General features: G+C 35.3%; 1 protein-coding gene, 1 long non-coding RNA gene and 1 pseudogene across 6 annotated transcripts in view; 1 reads left to right on the plus strand and 2 right to left on the minus strand.

The window, feature by feature from the left end:
• The window catches only part of LOC105463614 (uncharacterized), a 51,197-nt gene that overhangs the window by 18,447 nt on the left and 11,464 nt on the right, over positions 1 to 21,286 (plus strand). The window lies entirely within an intron of this gene.
• On the minus strand, positions 367 to 1,751 carry LOC105463613 (MICOS complex subunit MIC26 pseudogene; annotated as a pseudogene).
• Positions 10,359 to 21,286, minus strand: part of LOC105463612 (YTH N6-methyladenosine RNA binding protein C1) — a 36,492-nt gene continuing 25,564 nt past the window's right edge. For 2 of the 4 annotated variants that reach the window (XM_011710821.3, XM_011710819.3), the window contains 7 exons: positions 20,006 to 20,172; positions 17,396 to 17,478; positions 16,184 to 16,220; positions 16,048 to 16,111; positions 15,877 to 15,939; positions 13,668 to 13,802; positions 10,359 to 11,351 (listed from right to left, as the gene is read on the minus strand). In XM_011710821.3, coding sequence (XP_011709123.1) covers positions 11,127 to 11,351; positions 13,668 to 13,802; positions 15,877 to 15,939; positions 16,048 to 16,111; positions 16,184 to 16,220; positions 17,396 to 17,478; positions 20,006 to 20,172 — 774 coding nt within the window. In that variant the 3' untranslated portion in view covers positions 10,359 to 11,126. The remainder of the gene's footprint in view (positions 11,352 to 13,667; positions 13,803 to 15,876; positions 15,940 to 16,047; positions 16,112 to 16,183; positions 16,221 to 17,395; positions 17,479 to 20,005; positions 20,173 to 21,286) is intronic. The other 2 variants (XM_011710823.3, XM_011710820.3) reach the window with 1 other exon arrangement.

The raw sequence follows: 21,286 nt of genomic DNA on the forward strand, positions 1-21,286 counted from the left end.
AGAATCACTTCAGCCCATGAGATCAAGGCTGCAGTGAGTCATAATCATGCCACTGTATCCCAGCCTGGGCAACAGATGGAGACCCTGTCTTTAAAAAAAAAAAAAAAAAAGAATGTTGATAGATATGACTATGCCTACTCATACAGTAATAGGCCAACCTCATATTGTGTTGTGTGTGTGGAAAAAAATAGTTAATATAGATAAAACACTTGAAATATCTCTGGTACATAGTGATCCAGAGTAATATTGACTCTTGTCATTATTGCTGTTTTGTTTATATTACTAATACTATTAACTAATTTGTGCCAGACACTTTAGATATTACTCCTCATTTTATAGAAACTGGTCTTCTAATAGATTAACATTGTATTCTCAACCAAAATCCTAGAGAATAGATATCCTGTGGATTGGTATAAAGTAAATGTATGGATCAGATGAACAAGTGGAAATGCTAAAATTTTATTGGAAAGGTTGAGGCTTTTCACTTGTATTTTAGCTTAAAAGAAACACCATTCCTCAACAATATAAGTATATGACTTCAACTACATTTGCAGACAAAACTAGCATTTACTTTCTTTCTTTCTTTCACTTGGGTTTTAATTATATACATATTTTTTCCTGAAGAAGAAAGCCATTTTAATACATTCAATACTGACTTATCCTCCATTTTTCTGTAGAAATAGTGATTTATTGTATGGAGTTCCCAGTGTTTACCTTTAACTGATTAAAATGGGTAGAGCATGGAGTTTTCTACTTAGTTCCAGGTGAATTCTTCACATTTCCTGGCTTTTAAAAGTTCTCCTTCCACAAATCTTCTGTTACTATATATCCACATAAACCCCAGTCATATAATCTCTCCCCACTGACCTTGGCAAACACGATGGCTTGTTGTGGATAACAGATGAAGGCAGCTAATCCCGTGAAACCAGGTGGACACACTAGCTTCTTTATTTTTGAACCTCTAGCCAAAAAGAGTCCATTAAGGCCAGCAAAACCAATAACACCAAGTCTTGGAAAAAATCCAGGAGGGGCATTTTGGAGATATTCATAGCTGTCTAACCCCCACTGAACCAAACTTTGCATCTTAGGCTTAGTTTGGGAGTATGTTTCCTGACACAAATTTGTATATGTCTCACAATAGCGTCAGAACTGTAAGATGCCTTCTTCAAGCTGGCTCCTTGACTCTTCTACACATTTCGATTGACCCTCAGAAACTGAGTACAGTGAAAGCTCATCAACCTTCACGGGATTTTGGGGAGATGAGTCCTTTTTTGGTGCTGCATAGACTTTGAAGGTGAACAAGTGTAGGCTGGTTGGCCTCATGGATCTCTGAATTATTTTGAACATGTCGTTGGCCGCGGTGGCTCTGGCAGGATTTACTTTCTTTTATTCCAGTTTTATTCCACTTTTTTAAAACTTTCTTTTATTCTAGCATTTCTTTTTTAAACCTATTCTTACTTAAGATCTCAAAGTTTCACATCTTAGAGAATACAATGGTGGTTTACCATATCAGAGAGTTTTCTGCCTTATGCCCAGACTATAGTACACCTCAGTAAAGCTCGCTTAGGGAACATGGGTCTTGCTATATCATAACTGCTTGATAGAGAAGCATAGAAAAATGTACAGTGCATGTAAAATAAAGATCAAATAATTTCTACCACTTGTATCAGTTCTGTCAGCATATAGGATGATATTCCTTATGAAGAAACACATGAGTCAACATATTCTAACTTAATATCATACTTTTAAGATATAAGCAGAAAGCCTGTAATCCCAGCACTTTGGGAGGCCAAGATGGGTGGATCACGAGGTCAGGAGATCGAGACCATCCTGGCTAACACGTTGAAACCCCGTCTCTACTAAAAAAAAAAATACAAAAAAACTAGCCGGGCGACGTGGCGGGCGCCTGTAGTCCCAGCTACTCGGGGAGGCTGAGGCAGGAGAATGGTGTGAACCCGGGAGGCGGAGCTTGCAGTGAGCTGAGATCCGGTCACTGCACTCCAGCCTGGGCGACAGAGCGAGACTCCGTCTCAAAAAAAAAAAAAAAAAAAAAAAAGATATAAGCAGAAAGGCAGCATTCTTTATGTACTATATGATCTAAGATATTATTTTTGTCTATGTTCTTATTGGCAGCAATATAAAAGTGAGATCTTATTCAAGTGTTAAGACTCAATGTTCATTTTGACTGCAAGTTATTTAGGCTGTATATGGTAACTTTCACAAGGTAAAAAGGTTGAGGTAGGATTGGTAGAATTTCTAACCAATTAACTCCTATTCTTGAAAGATTTCTTCATGCGCATAACGGGAAAGTGATTATGTTGGCAAGGAGGGAGAAAGAGGAGGAGGAGAAGAAAGGCACAGAGAACGGTAATAGCAGTATAATGGCAATCATTAGCAATATTAGCTGTTGTTACCAAGTTGGAGAAAGCAAGATTTGAAGCGATGTCAGAAAGCTTGTCCTTTTATTCTTTGTTTTTGATGTTATAGATTGTTATACAGTATCTCATATTGTTGATTATTGGTGTGACAAGAGCTGCTAAAATCTACTTTATAAAAGTCCGTAATACAATTTTATTAACTATAGTCCTCATCTTATACATTAGATCTCTAAACTTGCTCATTCTGCATGTTTGCCAATTTGTATACTTTGACCTACATCTTCCCATTTCCTCTCATCGCCCACCACCCCTGTTGGTGGCGACCACTGTTTTGTTCTCTGTGTATCTGAGATCTTTTTAAAAATATATGTTCCACATGTAAGGGAAATCATGCAATATTTTTGTTTCTATCTCCGGCTTATTTATCTTAGCATGAAGTCCTCTCTGTCCACCCGTGTGGTGGCAAATGTTAACATCTCCATCTTTTTAGGCTGAATAATATTAGACACACACACACACACAAATACATACATATATATATAAATATATATATATATACACACACACACACACACATTTTTAAATCCACTCATCAGTCAACGGACACAAGTTGTTTCCATATCTTGGCTATTGTAAATACTGTTGCAATGAACATGGGAGTGCAGCTATCTTTACAAAGTGGTGATTTTCATTTTTTGTTTTATACCCATAAGAGAGATTGCTGGGTCACATGGTAGTTCTATTTTTAATTTCTTTAGGAACCTCCGTACTGTTTTTCATAATGATTGCACCATTCTGCACTCTTATAAATAGCGAACTAGGGTTCACTATTTTCTCCACACTCTCACCAGCATTTTTTGTTTCTTGTCTTTTTTATAACAGCTATTCTTATGGATATGAGATGATATCTCATAGTGGTTTCATTTGTATTTCCCTGATGATTAGTGATGTTGAGCAATTTTTAATATGCCTATTGGCTACTTTTGTTTCCTTTAGAGAAATTTCTGGTCGGGTCCTTTCCCCATTTTTTAATAGGGTTATTCATGTTTTTTTTGGTATTGAGTTGTAAGAGTTCTTTACAAATTTGGAGTATTAATCCCTTATCAGATATGTAATTTGCAAATATTTTTCCCAGTCTGGAGGCTGTGTTTTTATTTTGTTGATTGTTTCCTTTGCTGTGAAGAAACATTTTAATTTGATGTAATCCCATTTATATATTTTGCTTTTGTAATCTGAACTATTAGTATGATATCCAAAAAATCACTGCCAAGGCCAATGTTGAAGAGATTTTCCCTTATGTTTTCCTCTAGGAGTTTTATGGCTTCAGGTCTTACATTTAGGTGTTTTATTCATTTTGAGTTGATTTTTGTTGTGTATCTCACATGTATAGTGTGAGATAAGAGTTCATTTTCATTCTTTTGCAGGTAGAAATACAGTTTTCCTAGCACTGTTTATTGGAGACTATATTTTCCCCTTTGTGTCCACTTGGTGCCCTGCTCAAAATTTAGTTGACCGTATATGTTGCATTTATTTCTGTGCTTTCTATTGTCTTCCATTAGTCCATGTTTCTGTTTGTTACCAGTATAATTCTGTTTATTACACCTTTGTAACATAAGTTTAAATCAGGAAGTATGATGTCCCCAACTTTATCTTTCTCAGTATTTCTTTAGCTGTTCAGTTTGTGTGTGTGCGTCTGTCTATATGTGTATGTGAGGTTTCATAAAAAATTTAGAATTTTTGTTGCTATTTCTGTAAAAAACGCCATTAAACTTTTGGTACAGATAGTGTTGAATCCATGTGTTGCCCTGTGTAGTATGGACATTTAAAAAATATTAATCCCATCAATAAATAAGATATATCATTCCATTTATTTGTGTCTTCAATTTCTTTCATCTGTATTTTGTAGTTTTCCTTGTACAAATCTTTTACCTTCTTGGTTAAATGTATTCTTTTGTTTTTGTGTGTGCTATTATAAATGGGGTTGTTTTCTTGATTCCTTTTTTGGCTAGGTGATTATTTGTCTATAGAAATGTTACTTTTGTTTCTCTGTTGATTTGGTATCCTGCAAGTTTTCTGATTTACTCCAACAGTGTTTTTTAAGCATCTTTAAGCATTTTCAACATATAGGATCATATCATCTGCAAATAGGGATAGTTTTACCTCTGATTTAGATGTCTTTTGTTTCACTTATTTAATTGCTCTTGCTAATATTTCAAGTACAATGTTTAATAGAAGTGATTAGCGTGAGAATCCTCACCTTATACCAGATCTTACTGGAAAAACTTTCAGTCATTCTCCACTGATATATTATCTGTGTGTGTTTTTTATAAATGACTTTTATTATTTTGAGAAACTTTACTTCTATACCTGAAAGTCTTTATTGGGAAAGATGCAGAACTTTGTTAACTTCTTTTCCTGCATCATTTGAAAGGAACATGTGGTTTTTAATCTTTCATTCTGATAATTCATGTGTCACATTGGTTTGTGTATGATAAACCAGTCTTGCATGCCAGGGTTAAACCTCACTTGCTCATGATGTACGTTCTTTTTGATGTGTGGTTTAGTTGTTAATATTTTAGTAAAGAATTTTGTATAAATATTCATTAGAAATATTGTCCTATAGCTATCTTTTCTTACAGTGTCTTTGCCTTGGATATGAAGGGGATTCTGATGCCATAAAATGTTTGGAAGTATCTTCTCTATTTCTATTTTTTGACAGAGTTTAAGAAGTATTGATAAAAATTCTTTTTTGAACATTTGGTATAATTTGGCCATGAAACCTTCTGGTCCTGGGCTATTCTTGGTTGGAAGGGTTTTAATGACTTCTTCAACTGATTTGTTCAGGATTGGTTCAAGTTTTCTACTACTTCCTAACTTAATCTTCGTAGGTTATATTTTTTTCTAGGAATTTATCATTTTTTTTTAGATTATCCAATTTGTTGCATTTATTTATTTATTTTATTTATTTTGAGACACAGTCTCGCTCTGTCCCCAGGCTGGAGTGGCATGATCTCGGCTCACTGCAAGCTCCACCTCCCGGGTTCACGCCATTCTCCCTCCTCAGCCTCCCAAGGAGCTGGGACTACAGGCGCCCACCACCACGTCCAGCTAATCTTTCGTATCTTTTAGTAGAGATGGGGTTTCACCATGTTAGCCAGGACAGTCTCCATCTCCTGACCTCATGACCTACCCACCTGGGCCTCCCAGTGCTGGGATTACAGGCGTGAGCCACCACGCCCGTCCTGTTGCATATATTTATAATAGGCCTTCATAATACTTTACTTCTGAGGCATCTGGTGTAATGTCTCCATTTTCATGTTTTATTTGAGTCTTCCCTCTTTTTGTCATAGTCTAGCTAGTGTTTTGCTGATCTTATTTTTTCAAAGATTACTTTTTGGCTTTTATTTTTTCTGTGTTTCTGTTCTCTATTTTACTGATTTGTATTATTTTCCTCCTTTTGCTAACTTTGGCTTTAGTTCTTTTTCTAGCTTTTTGAGGCATAATGTGGTATGTGCACTAGAAAAGAAATGTATACTCTGCTGCTCTTGGATTGTAAGTTCTATATGTCTGTTAGGTTCATTTGGTGTAGAATGCAGTTCAAATCCAGTATTTGCTTAATTTTCCGTTTAGTTGAGCTATTCAGTGTTTAATGCGGGGTATTAAGATCACTGAATAGTATTGCTATTTTTTTTCTTCATGTACATTAAATTATTATTTTGAGATGGAGTCTCACTGTTGCCCAGGCTGGAGTGCAATGGTGTGATCTCAGCTCACTGCAACCTCCACCTCCCGGGTTTAAGAGATTCTTCTGTCTTAGCCTCCTGAGTAGTTACAGGTGCCCACCACCACGCCCAGCTAATTTTTGTTTTTAGTAGAGATGGGGTTTTGCCATATTGGTCAGGCTGGTCTCGAACTCCTCACCTCAGGTGATCTGTCCGCCTCGGCCTCCCAAAGTGTTGAAATTACAGGAATGAGCCTTCGCGCCTGGCCAATACTTTCTATATCTGTTTAGGTGCTCTGTTGTTGGGTGCATATATAATTCTTATGTCATCTTGATGAATTGGCCACTTTATCATTAATGACCATCTTTGTTTTTGTAACAGTTTTTACCTTGAAGTTTCTTTTATCTATTGTATATTATGCCACACCTGCTCTCTTTTGGTTACTATTTGTATGGAATATATTTTTCCATTCTTATACTTTCAACTTTTGTGTGTTCTGGAAGCTGAAGTGCGTCTCTTTTAGGCAGCCCGTAGTTATATTGTTTTTAATCCATTCAATCACTCTGTTTATTGGATAATTTAATTCATTTACAATCAAGGTTATTACTGATAGGTAAGGACTTATTTTGCCATTTTAAAATTGTTTTCTTGTTTTGTAGATTCTTTGTTCATTTCTTCCTCTCTTGTTTACCTTTGTGATATGGTAATTTTCTGTAGTGCTAATAAGCTTTGTCCTTTATCGTTGTGAATCTGCTGTAATTTTTTGCTTTGTGGTCACCATGGGCTTACATAAAACATGTTATAGTTGTAATACACTATTTTAAGCTAGCAACAACACAGATCATATAGAATTATTCCAGATTTTTACCCTCTTCCCAATGTATATTGTTGCCATACTTTTTTTTTTTTTTTTTAAGACGACTCTTTGTCGCCCAGGCTGGAGGGCAATGGCACAATTTTGGCTCACTGCAACATCTGCCTCCTGGGTTCAAGCGATTTTCCTGCCTCAGCCTCGTGAGAAGGTGTGATTACAGGCATGCACCACCGACTCACTAATTTTTGTATTTTTAGTACAGGAGTGGTGTCACCATGTTGGCCAGGCTGGTCTTGAATGCCTGACCTCAGGTGATCCACTCACCCCAGCCTCCCAAAGTGTTGGGATTACAGGCTTGAGCCACTGCACCCAGCCTGACATTTTTTTTATGTTGTATATTCCTTAGCTTTTCAGAGCTATTATTTTTTTTACTATCTTTCAAATCTCTAGTATGAAGGTTACAAGTGAAAATATTTAATAGTCAATAGTCTATGTTTAAGACAGTCAATAGTTTTAAGATATTAGTATTTAATATATTGATTAGTATTTAAGAAAATAGTCAATCTATATTTAAGACACGGAAGAAACTGAAAGGGAAAGAAAAAGTGTAAGATTTAGAAACAAGAGAATCCCCACCCCAAAAAATTAGAGATTAAATGATCCATATGATAGATAAAGAATACTATGCATGGATTGCTTATACTCTAAGGATTCCTATTCCTACTATAAGGAACTTGGGGACTAAACTTGAGCCAGTTCTTTTCTATGTGCTTCAATGTTAGTATGTTTCAAACTGCATTTGGAATGTTTCCTATCCAAATAACAAAATCTTAAAACATCAGGATAAAATTATCCATGTGTGTCACAGTCACCTTTACATTGGGTCAGAGAACTAGCTTGGTCAGTTAAGTGCTAGCAACAGTTCCTTCTTCCTTTCAATTCCATACCCCTGACATGCCTGAGGACTCAATGTTTAACATTATAACAAGACAGGATGTACGTGACTCTCAGAAAGACCACGGCATTCTACAGCAGAATACTGTAGATATCTCCACGGGCAAGAGGCCAATACTCTGAAAAGTCAGACATTCAGGTGTTGTAACTTGTATGAGATCCTGATTTAATGGACATCTGCTACATTTTCTCTGTCCATGTGTTTTGGAAACTGTCCTTCCTGATGTAATCCTCACAGAGGTGACCATATCATCTGCCTCTCTTGCTTCCCATGCTGGGAGTCAAAGGACCCCATTTCCCTGGAAATACAGATTGGTTTAGGGCTTGCTCCAGGACCAACATGGCTGTTCAGTCCTTCGGAGGAATTGTCATGGACACTGGGAGGAAAATGGTCTCTCTCCTGCCACTGAAACTACATAGATAATGGAAGCTTGGAGATAATGGCCATTTCCTAAAAAATTAGACCATGCTTGATAAAAAGCCATTATGGGGGAAATCAAATCCAAAAATTACATGCTTGAATTGTTACTCCTTTGAACTATTACTCCAGCCAATAAAATCCTTGACTGGATTTCTAAACTCTGAATGACTGAATTTTCTGTTTTTCACCTGAACACATCATACTAATGTAGATTTTTAGAATCACAGCCCTGTACAGTACATGAAAGAAACCATGTCTCCCATGGTGACAAAAAGCTGTCATAAATGTGTACAATTAAATAAAAAATTCTGATTTTTATATACTCTCCTGTATCTTGCATTTTTTATACAATGTTCCTGTAACTTTATTTAAAAATAAAGTGAGGAAAGGATAAAACAGTGATGATTACATGAGCCAACACAACTGTTAGAGTAACGCCAGATACTTGGTAAAAACTTGATGGCTTTTTAAAATAGATTGACTCAATACTAAGCTCTTTAACACTCAACACACAAAGCATAACTTAACATCTAATTGGATGGCACTTTAGAAAAACCCTCTGATGCAAATTAAGCCTGAAGGAAATATTAATGTTTAAAAATCTCAGGCCAGGTGCAGTGGCTCACGCCTGTAATCTCAACACTTTGGGAGGTTGAGGTGGGTGGGTCACTTGAGGTCGAGTTCGAGTCGAGCCTGGCCAACATGGTGGAACCCTGTCTCTACTAAAATTACAAAAATAGCCGGGTGTGGTGGTGAGCGCCTGTAGTCTTAGCCATTTGGGAGTCTGAGACTGGAGAACTGCTTGAACCTGGGAGGCGGAGGTTGTAGTGAGCCGAGATCGTGCCACTGCCCTCTAGCCTGGGCGACAGAGACTCCATCTCAATGACGCATATTAATTTATATGCTATTTTTTCAAAAGTGATGAGGTGGCTTTAGAAACACCAAATAAAAACATAGATAAAATCTTGGCCCAACAATTACTACCTTTCTGATCTTTGGCAAGTTTACTAGCTTCTCTGAGCCCATTTAAATGAGCCTGTATATAAAAGCACAAAGTGTCTATTGCATACAAAGTGCTCAGTATTTATTACTATTATTTCAGGAAAATACCTTTAATATTACCTACTAGTTTTGTGTAACTGGTTACAGAAATTCTTAAAAAACTGTAGATATCATCTTGACTAGCTTACTGATGAATACAAACAAAATGCCAATGAAGTGACTTACCGTATATCATCAACAGGTTTAATTAAAGACAATGACAAAACTAGAACACAGGTTTCCTTAAAAGTATTTTTTCCTCTCTACCACAATGCAGATTTAAAACAAATCCTTAGGCTTTAGTTTTGTCACTGTAAATAAAACTAGTGTGAATGCAGGGAAGATACTACGCTGGTATGAATATGAATGCAGTAAAACTATAGTTTTAAATATCCTTTAAGAGTAAAGTGCCTGTGTTCTTCTTTTCAGGTCAATATAAATATAAAACAGTGCAAATTTGATACTATAAAAAAATTAGTCAAACATTCAAATATTCCTAATGTTTATAAAAGCCAAATTCCAAAGGCCAAAACTCCAGGTATAACTCAAATTAAGATTCAAAAAATTATTTCACAGATTGTTTTCTTAAGCGGCTCTATTTCTATGTTATAGCTGGTTACCACTGGGAGAGCTGGACAGTTAACTTAAAATACAGAACTAATATAAGAGGGTTAAAAGTCTATTTATGAAGTAAAGTAGAAAGCACGTACAAAGTAGTTCACTTACAGAAGACTAAAACAACAAATACAAAACCTAAATAAACGATTCTGTGATCTGAGTAGACTCAAAAATGTTATCAGGTGTATAAATACTTAACCAAACTACTAACATAACTCTGTGTATCTTATGTTAGAAATAGAAGGAAGTTTTTAATACAATAGGCCTAGGTCAATCATTTCTGCTAAAATGTGCCTCAAAAAAGGCAAATGGGGTTCCTAAAATTCCTAAACAAAAAGTATTTTTATGTCCATTATTGCATAATAAAGCAAACCAGTAACTGGATAAGAAAAAAATACAGAAGATAACTGTCAATCTTTACCAATTTATTTTATACAAAACAGTAGCAATGTAGAATATGGGAATCGTCTTCCGCTGCCACGCACGCAAGTTGTGAACATTCCAAGCCAATGTATACAATTTGGAGGGGAAGGCTAAACAATAGCATCAACCACGCTACTGAACATAGGAATTTTTCATTTAAAAAGATTAAAAATTAGATAGCAATGTCTTCTTAATATTGCTCTCATCATTGAAGACTGAGGAAAAATAAAAAGTGACTTTATAAGTTTAAAAAAGAGGCAATGGGGAAAAAAACAAGAGGCTGCTACAACACTGCCATACAGTCAAACCATCATACTTCAACATTTGCATACTTGATAGCAGCATTATTTTTACTGAACCGTGTGCAACTACATGTAGAAACACATCAAAGCAAAATATCATGGCAGTTATCAATCAAGATCCAAAAAGAAAAAAACAAACAAAAAAATAACTCTAGGATGAACACACTATAAGAACATTTATGGAGAAAGAATCAATATCTACATTCTTGGACTGTTCCATTCTGCCTCAATAAAAGTGTCAATTCAACTGTCAACTGTGGATTTTTGGCGGATTTGAGTTTTTCCAGTTCTTATGATACTGCATGCTTGGAACAAAGGGGGTCATAATAAATCCTTCTACACAATGAACTTTATAGGTAGACAGCTGAAAATAAATTTACTACTTGTAAACACACACAAAAAAAAATACAAGATTTTTTGTATCTTTAAACAATCAGTGCTTCCAAAAGCCCATTATCTTCTATATCGACCTCTCTCCCCTCGGTCTCTGTCTCGATCACATAATCGCTCTCTTTCTCTTTCTCTATCACGTCCTCTATCTCGCTCTCTGTCTCGTCTGTTATCTCTAGGGCGGTCTCGCTCTCGTTCCCGATCTCTTTCACGGGGTCTACTTCTCCGGCCACTGACAACAGCTTGTGTGCGACGAAGGAAATCATCCACCCTCATATCATAATCATGCTAGAAAACGGAAGAAATGTGTTAGGTACGTCAAAAATGCAAATAGTATAAGTGGATCCCTGATTTGAAAAAAAAAATTTATATAAACAATTTTAAAATACAAAAAAAGAAAAAAGTCTCTATATTATAATTGGCGGAGAGAACAATCTAAAGAAATGCAATAATAAATTAATTCACAGAAGGTTAATATGCTGACATGGTTTAGAAAAAGGATGATGTCTCATTAGACATCTACAACAGATTACTCAAATCTCTTTATGCAGTTTTCTACTTAACTTTAATGACTTTTCCATCTGATCCTTTCAATAAGATTTCGGCCAAAGAAATTAGTGATGACCTTCAACTATTATCTATATATACTGCCAATTATGCTAAATGTCATCAATGTTTTTCTGGCACAGGCTAGCTCGACATTTTTCCTCCAATTCTACCAACTTCAATTTTACAAACTGAGAGTATTATGTTCCAGATTTTCTTTTTTTTTTTTTTTTTTGAGACGGAGTCTCGCTCTGTCACCCAGGCTGGAGTGCAGTGGCCGGATCTCGGCTCACTGCAAGCTCCACCTCCCGGGTTCACGCCATTCTCCTGCCTCAGCCTCCCGAGTAACTGGGACTACAGGCGCCCACCACCTCGCCCGGCTAGTTTTTTTTGTATTTTTTAGTAGAGACGGGGTTTCACCGTGTTAGCCAGGATGGTCTCGATCTCCTGACCTCGTGATCCGCCCGTCTCGGCCTCCCAAAGTGCTGGGATTACAGGCTTGAGCCACCGCGCCCGGCCTCCAGATTTTCTTTCAAACTAAATTGTTACAACTAAGTGATATGCAAGAAAAGTTGTGGCTGCTCCTAAACTTGGCCTCTGCTCTACTTTAAACTTTCTGCTCTTAGTTCTCAGCTCGTCTTACTGATTTTGGTCTTTTCTCAAAATTTAGCTGAAATAGGATTTGAAAACACAATCCCACATTACCTTTTATATATGTGATTATATAAGCAGAGAATATGTATACTAACCAAAAAATCACTACATAAAGATCCATAAAATAGAACTTGTTAAAAAGGGTAAACACAGTTCAGGAAAACAAAAAAAATCTTAGACTTCCTATTTTAAAAGCCATGTGATCAGTTATGGGAATTTTTAAGACACCACAACCCATCTAGTCAACTAAGATTTCATTATAGACTGTGTATTTCTTTCTTGTATGCCTAACTGAAAATAAACTACTAATTTAAAGTTTGTGAATCAGTTAATTAGTACCCTCAAATTATTTTACACAATGTTAAAGGTCATGATATGACTTGATTTAGAGAAAATTACTATCTTTATGAGGATAAGGAAATTACTGACAACACATAAAAATGTCTCAAAGGCCAGAAAGCTACTCTGATTCTCACAAATAGGCCCACTCGTCATCTTAAGCTGGAAAATAAAAATATCTTTATTTGGCCCCATACACACTCATCACCATAAGTAGGGAGTGGAAAAAAAAATTCTAACTTGCATATCTTACTTAGTTTAACAACAAAACTACCTCTCTAAGGCTATCAATCTTATATGCATATGAATTATGCTTCCAACACCTGCCAGAAGACAATTCCACTTTTTAAAATAAAAGTACCTAATATTAGAGGAAAAAAAAAAAAAGCATTTAATAAACTCAACCCCACTAGTTAAAAACCCAGACAATTCAAACTAGAGTCTTTTTTTCATTGGTCCTGTTTTGAAGCCATCAAAAAAAGCTTTCACATCAATCTTATCAAATAATTAACAGAATCAATGAATAAAGGACATACCTGCTACATATCGTAACATCCAGTTATTCTTTGTTAACATCACAATAACCACAGGTAAAACAATTCATTAGTTACTAGCTTTAACACTTGGTAAAAATAAAAACAAATGACTAAATGAGATTACAGCTTACCAGCTAACTTAATATACACCATCTATCCTACAAAAATTGAATCAGAATACACAAAAAGTTCAGAAATACCTATTAACAATATTAATTACACGGCATAATTAAGGTCTCAATATGGAAAGAACATAGCCTAGGTACTACCTAAAAGGGGTTCTATTTGTAGATGTTTGCCTTAAGCAGTTTGTGATCTGATCAGTAAAATAAATATATTCTACCTATATAATCCAAAGGGGCATAATCAGGCATTTTTAATAAAAACAAACTAGGAATTACTCCAAAATAGTCTGCAGTTTAAGAATATGCAATGGTCTGTCATTCACCACACTGTGGTCTCCCCATATTTAAATTACCTACAGAATTCTAAGTAGTTCCCTCACACCTTTGCCTCCTTGTGCACTTACTACTCGTTTATCTCTGTATCTTGCTTCATGTGGTACTGGATGATGTCCTGAGTAAGGGGGATGAGCTTGAGGAGGTGGAGCATGGTGCTGATAGTAAGGATGGTGTGGAGGTTGTTCCATTCCTGGGTAAGGGGGCTAAAAAAGGAAAACCATTCCCATTAAGAATCTACCAAATACCCTTGTAAACAAGCCATTCTTAGAAACCTTCATCCAAAATGCCAATCCCAAACAAGTGAATCTGTACTAGACATTTATTTTATGGCATTAAGGTGTTGCAAAATATCCTTTTTGTTTGTTGAAAATTACACATCTTCTAAGATACAACATGTTTATACTTTTCTACTCCTATCATATAAATACTAAGGGAAATAGCAAACCCTCACATGGTGCTTACTGTGAGCCAGGCATTGTTCTAAGCACTTTACTAGTCTCATTTAATTCTCACAACCTTATGAGATAGATACTATTGTTCCCAGTTTACAAAAGGGAAAACTGAGGCAACAAGGAGTTAAGTAACCTGCTTATAGTCACACTACTGTTAAGTGGTGAAGCAGACATATGGCATCAGGCATCCTAGTTCTACAACTGGTAAACTGGTTAATCACTTTGTATGTATCTACTCTTAAAAACTTCAACAGGCCCGGTGTAGTGGCTCATGCCCACATCCCAATGCTTTGGGAGGCTGAGGGAAAAGAATCCCTTAAGCCAGGAGTTGGAGACTAACTTGGGTAACAGAGTGAGATCCTGTCTCTATAAAAAATTAGCCAGGCACAGTGGCATGTGCTGTAGTCCCACCTACTCAGGAAACTGAGGCAGCAGGACCACTTGTGCCCATGAGTTCAAGACTGCACAGAGCTATGATCACACCACTGCATTCCAGCCTGGGAGACCAAATGAGACCCTGTCTCTTTTAAAAAAAAAAAAAAAAAAAAAAAAAAAAAAAAGAAAAAAAGTCCAGGAGCAAATTAACTTTTAAATGCTATTAAAAAATGAATAGAGGGTAAATTAAAGATTACTTTCACAGTTACTATCAAGATCATATATTAAATTTTTAAAATTTCCCAGAATATAAAGGGAAAAAGTCTCATAATCATCTGCATACAATAGTATAAAACTGTATACCTTAAAGAGACACAAAAGTCAGATGAAGAGGCCATATAACATATAGCATTTAAAATAAAGAGATAAATTAAAATGTAAGAAAACAGTAGAAGCTAAACTTCCAGGTTTTTATTTCTTGAAAATTAATGCTTCAGCTATCTTCAATATCTTAAAATATACTCTAGAAGACAAGTTTTCTTAAAGGAAATAGTTAAAAAGCAGGCATAATCAGGGTTTAATTAATCTTATTTTACACAGAAAATTTAGTGAGTATTAGATCAGGCACTATGCTAAACTTAACATGTACTTTGTAAATTTATCTTCTTGACAATGAGAATGACACTGCTACATTAAATGTTAAGCTATACCAGGACAATCACGATGTCAATTTCATTCACCATGACATAATCAGAACAAGCACAGTGCCTTCCACAGAGTAAGTACTAAATATTATATTTGATAAGCCAACTACGGAATTTTACAGATGAGGAAAACTAAGAGTTGTATTAAGAAATTTACCCAAGGTCACAGAGATGGGAAGAAAAAGAAATATATCTGAACCCAAGCAGACTTTGCACTACTAATCACTACCATAATACGCTATTACAGTTCTGAAGCCTGTACTATTAACACAAATGAGCTTTTGGTCTTTAGTTTGAAAGACAGCACACAATTATTTATCACCAAAAATCTGTATTTTAAGTCTTTTTGAGACGGAGTCTCCCTCTGTTGCCCAGGCTGGAGTGCAGTGGCACTGTTTCAGCTCACTACAACCTCTGCCTCCTGGATTGCAAGCAATTCTCCTGCCTCAGCCTCCCTGAGTAGCTGGGACTATGGGCACGCGCCACCACACCCAGCTAATGATTTTTGTATTTTTAGTAGAGACGAGGTTTCACCGTGTTGGTCAGGCTGGTCTCGAACTCTTGACCTCAGGTCATCTGCCCGCCTCAGCCTCCCAAAGTGCTAGGATTGCAGGTATGAGCCACGGCGCCCAGCCAGTTTAAGTCTCTTTAATGAGCAACTGTAACAATCATATTCTGAGTAAGCACCTGAAATATTAGAACGGCAAATGAAGTTATATAACTTATAAAAATAGAATAATACAAACCATTCCTTGCCAAGGTGGTGGTGGTCCCATGTTATGAAATTCCCTCACATAATCATTGTAGGACTAAAATGAAAGATGATAATGTCAATATAATTAAAAATTATCACAGAACTGCAAAATAAATCAGAGCCTGATTTTATCTACATTAAATAGATAAAATGAAATGCTTACCCCATTTAAAAACACATCTCGGCGAACTCCTGAAAATCGTCTGTTGGGAATAAGATTTGTGAAACTAAATTCAGGTAATTCATAAACTAGTTCCAAGAATGTAATTCAAAGCTAGGCAAGAGTGAACCCGACTTACCTGTCTACTTCCTGGTATCGTGGATCCTTTAAATACCCTGTTCAAACATCAAGCATTTTAGTAAATCAAATTTATATTTTTCTATTATGGCATTATAATTAAACCTTCCTTACCACTCGTTTCAATTCTTTCCATGAAATATGTATTTTAAGTGATGTTACTATTATCCCATTTTCAAATTTTCTTCTCAGATTACATGATAATCTAGAAAATAACTAATTATATCATAGAATTGTAAACTGCTAGAGAAGCTTTCATATACGTATCTTCTACATTCACAGTCCAAATCTTGCTAATCAGAAAATTTCTTCTTTCTGCATCACAGAGAAGGTAAGGGCAGAGGAACTATCTTGAACACAGTATGACAGGACTTCCTTAAATGTTTACTTTCCAGCTTGGGTATATGTAGGCCTTACCAAGTAAACCAATAAGCTTTTTAAAATGTAAACTTAAGGGGGAGGGAAAAAATTGCAAAAGTTGCAAAAATGAAGATGTATACACTGAAAATGAAAAATCGATGGTGATTAGAAAAATATTCCTTCCCCTGCTTCTTATAGTAAGGACCCAACAAATTAAAATGTAGAAACATCTGAGTGGTCATGTTACTGGGGAAAAACTATTTTCACTTTCTACAACAGGACATCCTATTTTGGAAGAATGAGGCTAATCAAGTCACCTGTTACATAATAGTGCTACAACGATCACTAACATCAATCTCCTAACTGCCTAAGTTTCACAAGTGCATCACTGACTCTGTTCTAAATACATGATATCCCTTCTTGAATATAGTTTGCTCTCTCAAACTCCAGTAAGGGATAGATTAATTGAAAAGCTACATTTAGAGATTACGTACCAAAGATTTCCCATTCCTCTCCAAAGACATAAAGATTTTTATGAAAAAGCCTGATAGAATATAAGGTAATTGCTTTTCATAACTACATTTAATCTTAAACACATGTGCAGATAAGTTTTCATTTTTGCAAAATTGGCAATTTCAGGTAATAGGATATAATGAGCTACACTGGAATAGACTGGACAAAAAGGGAAGAATTACACTAATGAGAACTACTAAAATTTCCCAAGATTTAGTCAGGTCCTGAATTTTTTTCACTTTTAAAACTGCAGGATTGTGAGGGTTGTTTATAATTTTTTTATTTTATTTTTTTTCCAATAATTTGAAATCAAATATCTGCAGGATTATAAAATATTAACCTGGTCTCTGGTGAAACTCAGGGGGATAGTCAATCCTTGGTTTCTTTCTGCTGTTATGAATATCATAATCTTCTGGTCGACGCCTACACAAATTAGACACATTAGAAATTAAACCAAAAACTGCTGGGAGAACAAATAGTAAAGTAAGAGTTTCTGACAGAGATAAGTACAAAACATAACCCATTATTTACTTTAACATCTTAATTTTTAGTTTTAAAATTCCTGCATTTTGATTCTCAAATTAATTCCTATAAACCAAACCTTAAATGTATGCTGGAAGTAGATATTCTCTGCCATCTCATGCTATGATGAGAAAATTGCAGGCTAATCCAATCAAAACATGTAAATCACATTTTAGTAGTCTAAACAAAAGTAAACAGAGTCATTCTCAAACTAAATACCAGTTTAACAATTAAAACACTTTCCCAAATAAAGTCTCCATTCAGTTGAAAAATAAAAATTAGAAAAACCTATCATCATTGTACAATATGTAACTCTAAAATCTATATATTTAAAACTTATGTCATTTTAGGTTAAGTCTAAACAAAATTAAGAATTTATTTTTCCTCTGCTTTGCACAAAATTATGATTTTTACATGATCATACAGAAAATTTGATACTTATTAAAAGCAACTTTACAGGAAAGTTTTTAAAATCTTAATAGTTTAAAAAACTAATTTCTTAATATTCCTTAATAACATTTAGTTTTTCTTTCTACATTTAATGACATTTAAGAATTAAGGGAATTTTTTTTTCCAGAGACAATGCCTTGAAATAAAACTGGCTTTTTATAAATCGGCAAGTAATGGGTCAGAATTTTAACAGAGTTCATAAAACTAGTTCAAAATATATTCTTTAGAAGGTGAAATTTTACTGACTACAGAGGGCTTTTCTTTACTGTCTTCCATAAATTGGGTTTACTTAACACATCATTAAATACACTTCAATTTACTTAGCAGCTAATAAAAGTTAAACAAAAAAAAAGTCCAAAATATTTAGAAAATAAATCTTTTTACCCTTAATGTCAAATAAAAACTTGATAACAACCTGGCATTCACTAGTTTTCAGCTATTTGTCTGAATACCAACTACTTTCATTAACTTTTTCAACACAGTTCATTCAAACTGCAAAGTTAAGTGCAATAATCCCAAACCCCCCCAACAGAATAAGAACAGTTGCATCTACAATAAATAATACTAAGAAAATTAAAAGCTGGTTTAAAAAATAAACATACCGCTTTCCTGTAGTTTGGGGAGTGCATTTACGACCGGTATAAAACATGATAGTAACAGTTCATATAGTAGTCCAACTACTGACTTTAAGCTGTAAGCCACATACATAAATGGAGGCCCTGGCAGGCTTGAGAGGAGGTGTAGTGGTGTAATAAGTATAGTTTGCAGTCCATTGCAAAACTGAGGTAAAAACTTCACTTGTATATACTGTATTGCACTGGAAACCTCTTAGTTTAAAACTTCAAAAGACATCTTGGTGCTCAGTCCTTTTAGGCCAAAAATAAGGGGCTCTGCCAGGTTTCCTCCTACCTACTCGACAGTGTCCTTTTTAAGCTCAAAGAAATGGGGACTCTTGTTGGATTATCTGTACCTACCACAGGATGTTTCCACCAAAAGGAAATTTAACCAAAGGTTTCATCCCATCAACCATACATCCAATAGTCTTTAGCAGAATATTTTAGATTTAGCTGTATGCAAATCTACACAGGGGAAGGTGTTGGGTAGAAGGGCTTAAATCAGTCCTTTGCAAAGACTTCTCCAATTCTGTAACAAGTTAAACCCCCTTTTTCTGGAAAATGCTGTTTAGTTCATAAAGCAGTGATCAATAACCATGGCGATCCTCTAAAAAACACTTTAAGTCCACAGGTACTGCCAGCATCTGGAAAAGTTGTAAACAGACACAGCAACAGCCCTTCTTTTTGGTTTGTTGCCGGGTCTCCCAGGGCCACTTGATCCCCTTTGGAAAGAACCTATTGTTTTCAGAAGCTCAGCAAGATGTGTGAATTCACTGGGTACATGTTAGAGAATATTTGGCAATAGGATTAACACATCACGGTGATAAAATCTGAAATAGTCCCAATAATGCTCCTCTTGAGTATCAAAATAACTTAAAATATTTTATCCTCTAAATGAGGCGTCATCTTCTGAAAAAATATTAGTGATCCTTTATAAAAGTCCCATATCTGATAAGGCTTATCCAGAGACATACCTGAAAGAAAAGGCTTTTTAAAAAATATTAACAATTTTTGCAAATAAAGACTTCCTCCTCTTCCTCCTTTCTAGCCTGTTCTTAGCAACAAATGCCTACCTCATTTCAATTGTATACATTGTATTATCAGAGTATTATCTAATCTAAACTGGTTATCACTGGTTATACTTTTTTCAGAATAAGGAAAGATCCCCATTTTCCTCTTGAAAAATGACTGAGACCATGGTGACCATGTGAAATCCTCAATGAAGCCACAAACTAGTCCATGCAGCTTGATTTGAGGATTTTCTCTTTCTTCTTTACCGCAGAACAAACTTTTGACGAATCATATTCCTCCATCATGTTATTCTGACACATGTGCCTATTATCAGTCCAAAGAACGTTTCTAACCTTCCCACATCCCGGACTGGTTCTCGACGGGATGGACGTCCTCGTGATCTGGGCTGAGAATGCATTCTTCTCTTGTGACGCATTTTATGAATGACCTGATACAAGTCAATACTTTCATCGGGGGGAAACAGAAGACAAAGCTGGGTTCCACATTCAAGTTCAATTTCCTAGAATAGGAAAGCAGTAATTTATAAAACAAAAACAGACCCTTTCAACAGACTTGCACTTTCCTGATGTACCAGAACAAAAACTGACTTGGAGGTTTTGTTCCCAAGTTGATGATCATATGCAATTCCAGTAAGATTTCCAGATTTATGAAACATTTCAAAAGTGTTTTGTGTATTTATATAAAGGGTAAAAATTGAAAGTGTAGAATCGCCAAAATTAAATACACAAATGCAGTTGCTTAAAATTCTGTGACAATCACCCTCTGAAAAGAAGGGACTATTTCTTTGTGCAAAATACAAAAATACCAGGACAAAGTCATTTAATACAATGGAGAAAAAACACGTTAGTGTGTGTACCAACAACTTTGATAATTATGATCTAAGTGCACTGAAATACATTAGATTTACCACAAAGGCAGACCAATCTATGGACTCTTTAAAATTAAATCATTTTCAGTTATTTGTAATTGAAAAAGTGAAAACATTTTTACTTACGAGCAATAAAATGTCATATTGCTTTTGTGTGGCCAGGCACAGTGGCTCATGCCTGTAACTCCAGCACTTTGGAAGCCCCAGGCAGGTGGAGGGCTTGAGGCCAGGAGTTTGAGATCAGCCTCGCAAAACGGTGAAACCCGTCTTGACCAAAAATACAAAAATTTGCCACTCTCATAACCTGGTCTCCAAAAACATTAAAATTAAAAAATAAAATAGAACAAAACTTCTGGTTCAGAGTTACATGTGACAATTACAAGGATCAAAGGTTTTGGTTTTCAATTACTCCACATTTTCAATTCCATTTGTAGAGTTGAAAACTTGAGTACATATATTTAATCTTTTCAGAAAGCTGCTTTCTACTCAGAAAACTTTAGCACATATACTAAATGGCAATTCTAAAATGTATTACAGAAACTGAAGAATCTGTTAAACAGTGATAATATAGTTAAAACATTTTTTTAATCTGGCAAATTCTCTTTAGAAATATTTCTTCAATTATATCAAATGAAAGTACCATACAAAGCTGCCTATATTTCAACATTAATGGATGTCTTATTAGTCTTAATCAGTTATTATAAACTTCAGATAAGACTATTTTTTCAAATTCTCACATGATCTC

The sequence above is a fragment of the Macaca nemestrina genome, chromosome 3, assembly GCF_043159975.1.
Source record: "Macaca nemestrina isolate mMacNem1 chromosome 3, mMacNem.hap1, whole genome shotgun sequence".
Classification (NCBI taxonomy): domain Eukaryota; kingdom Metazoa; phylum Chordata; class Mammalia; order Primates; family Cercopithecidae; genus Macaca; species Macaca nemestrina.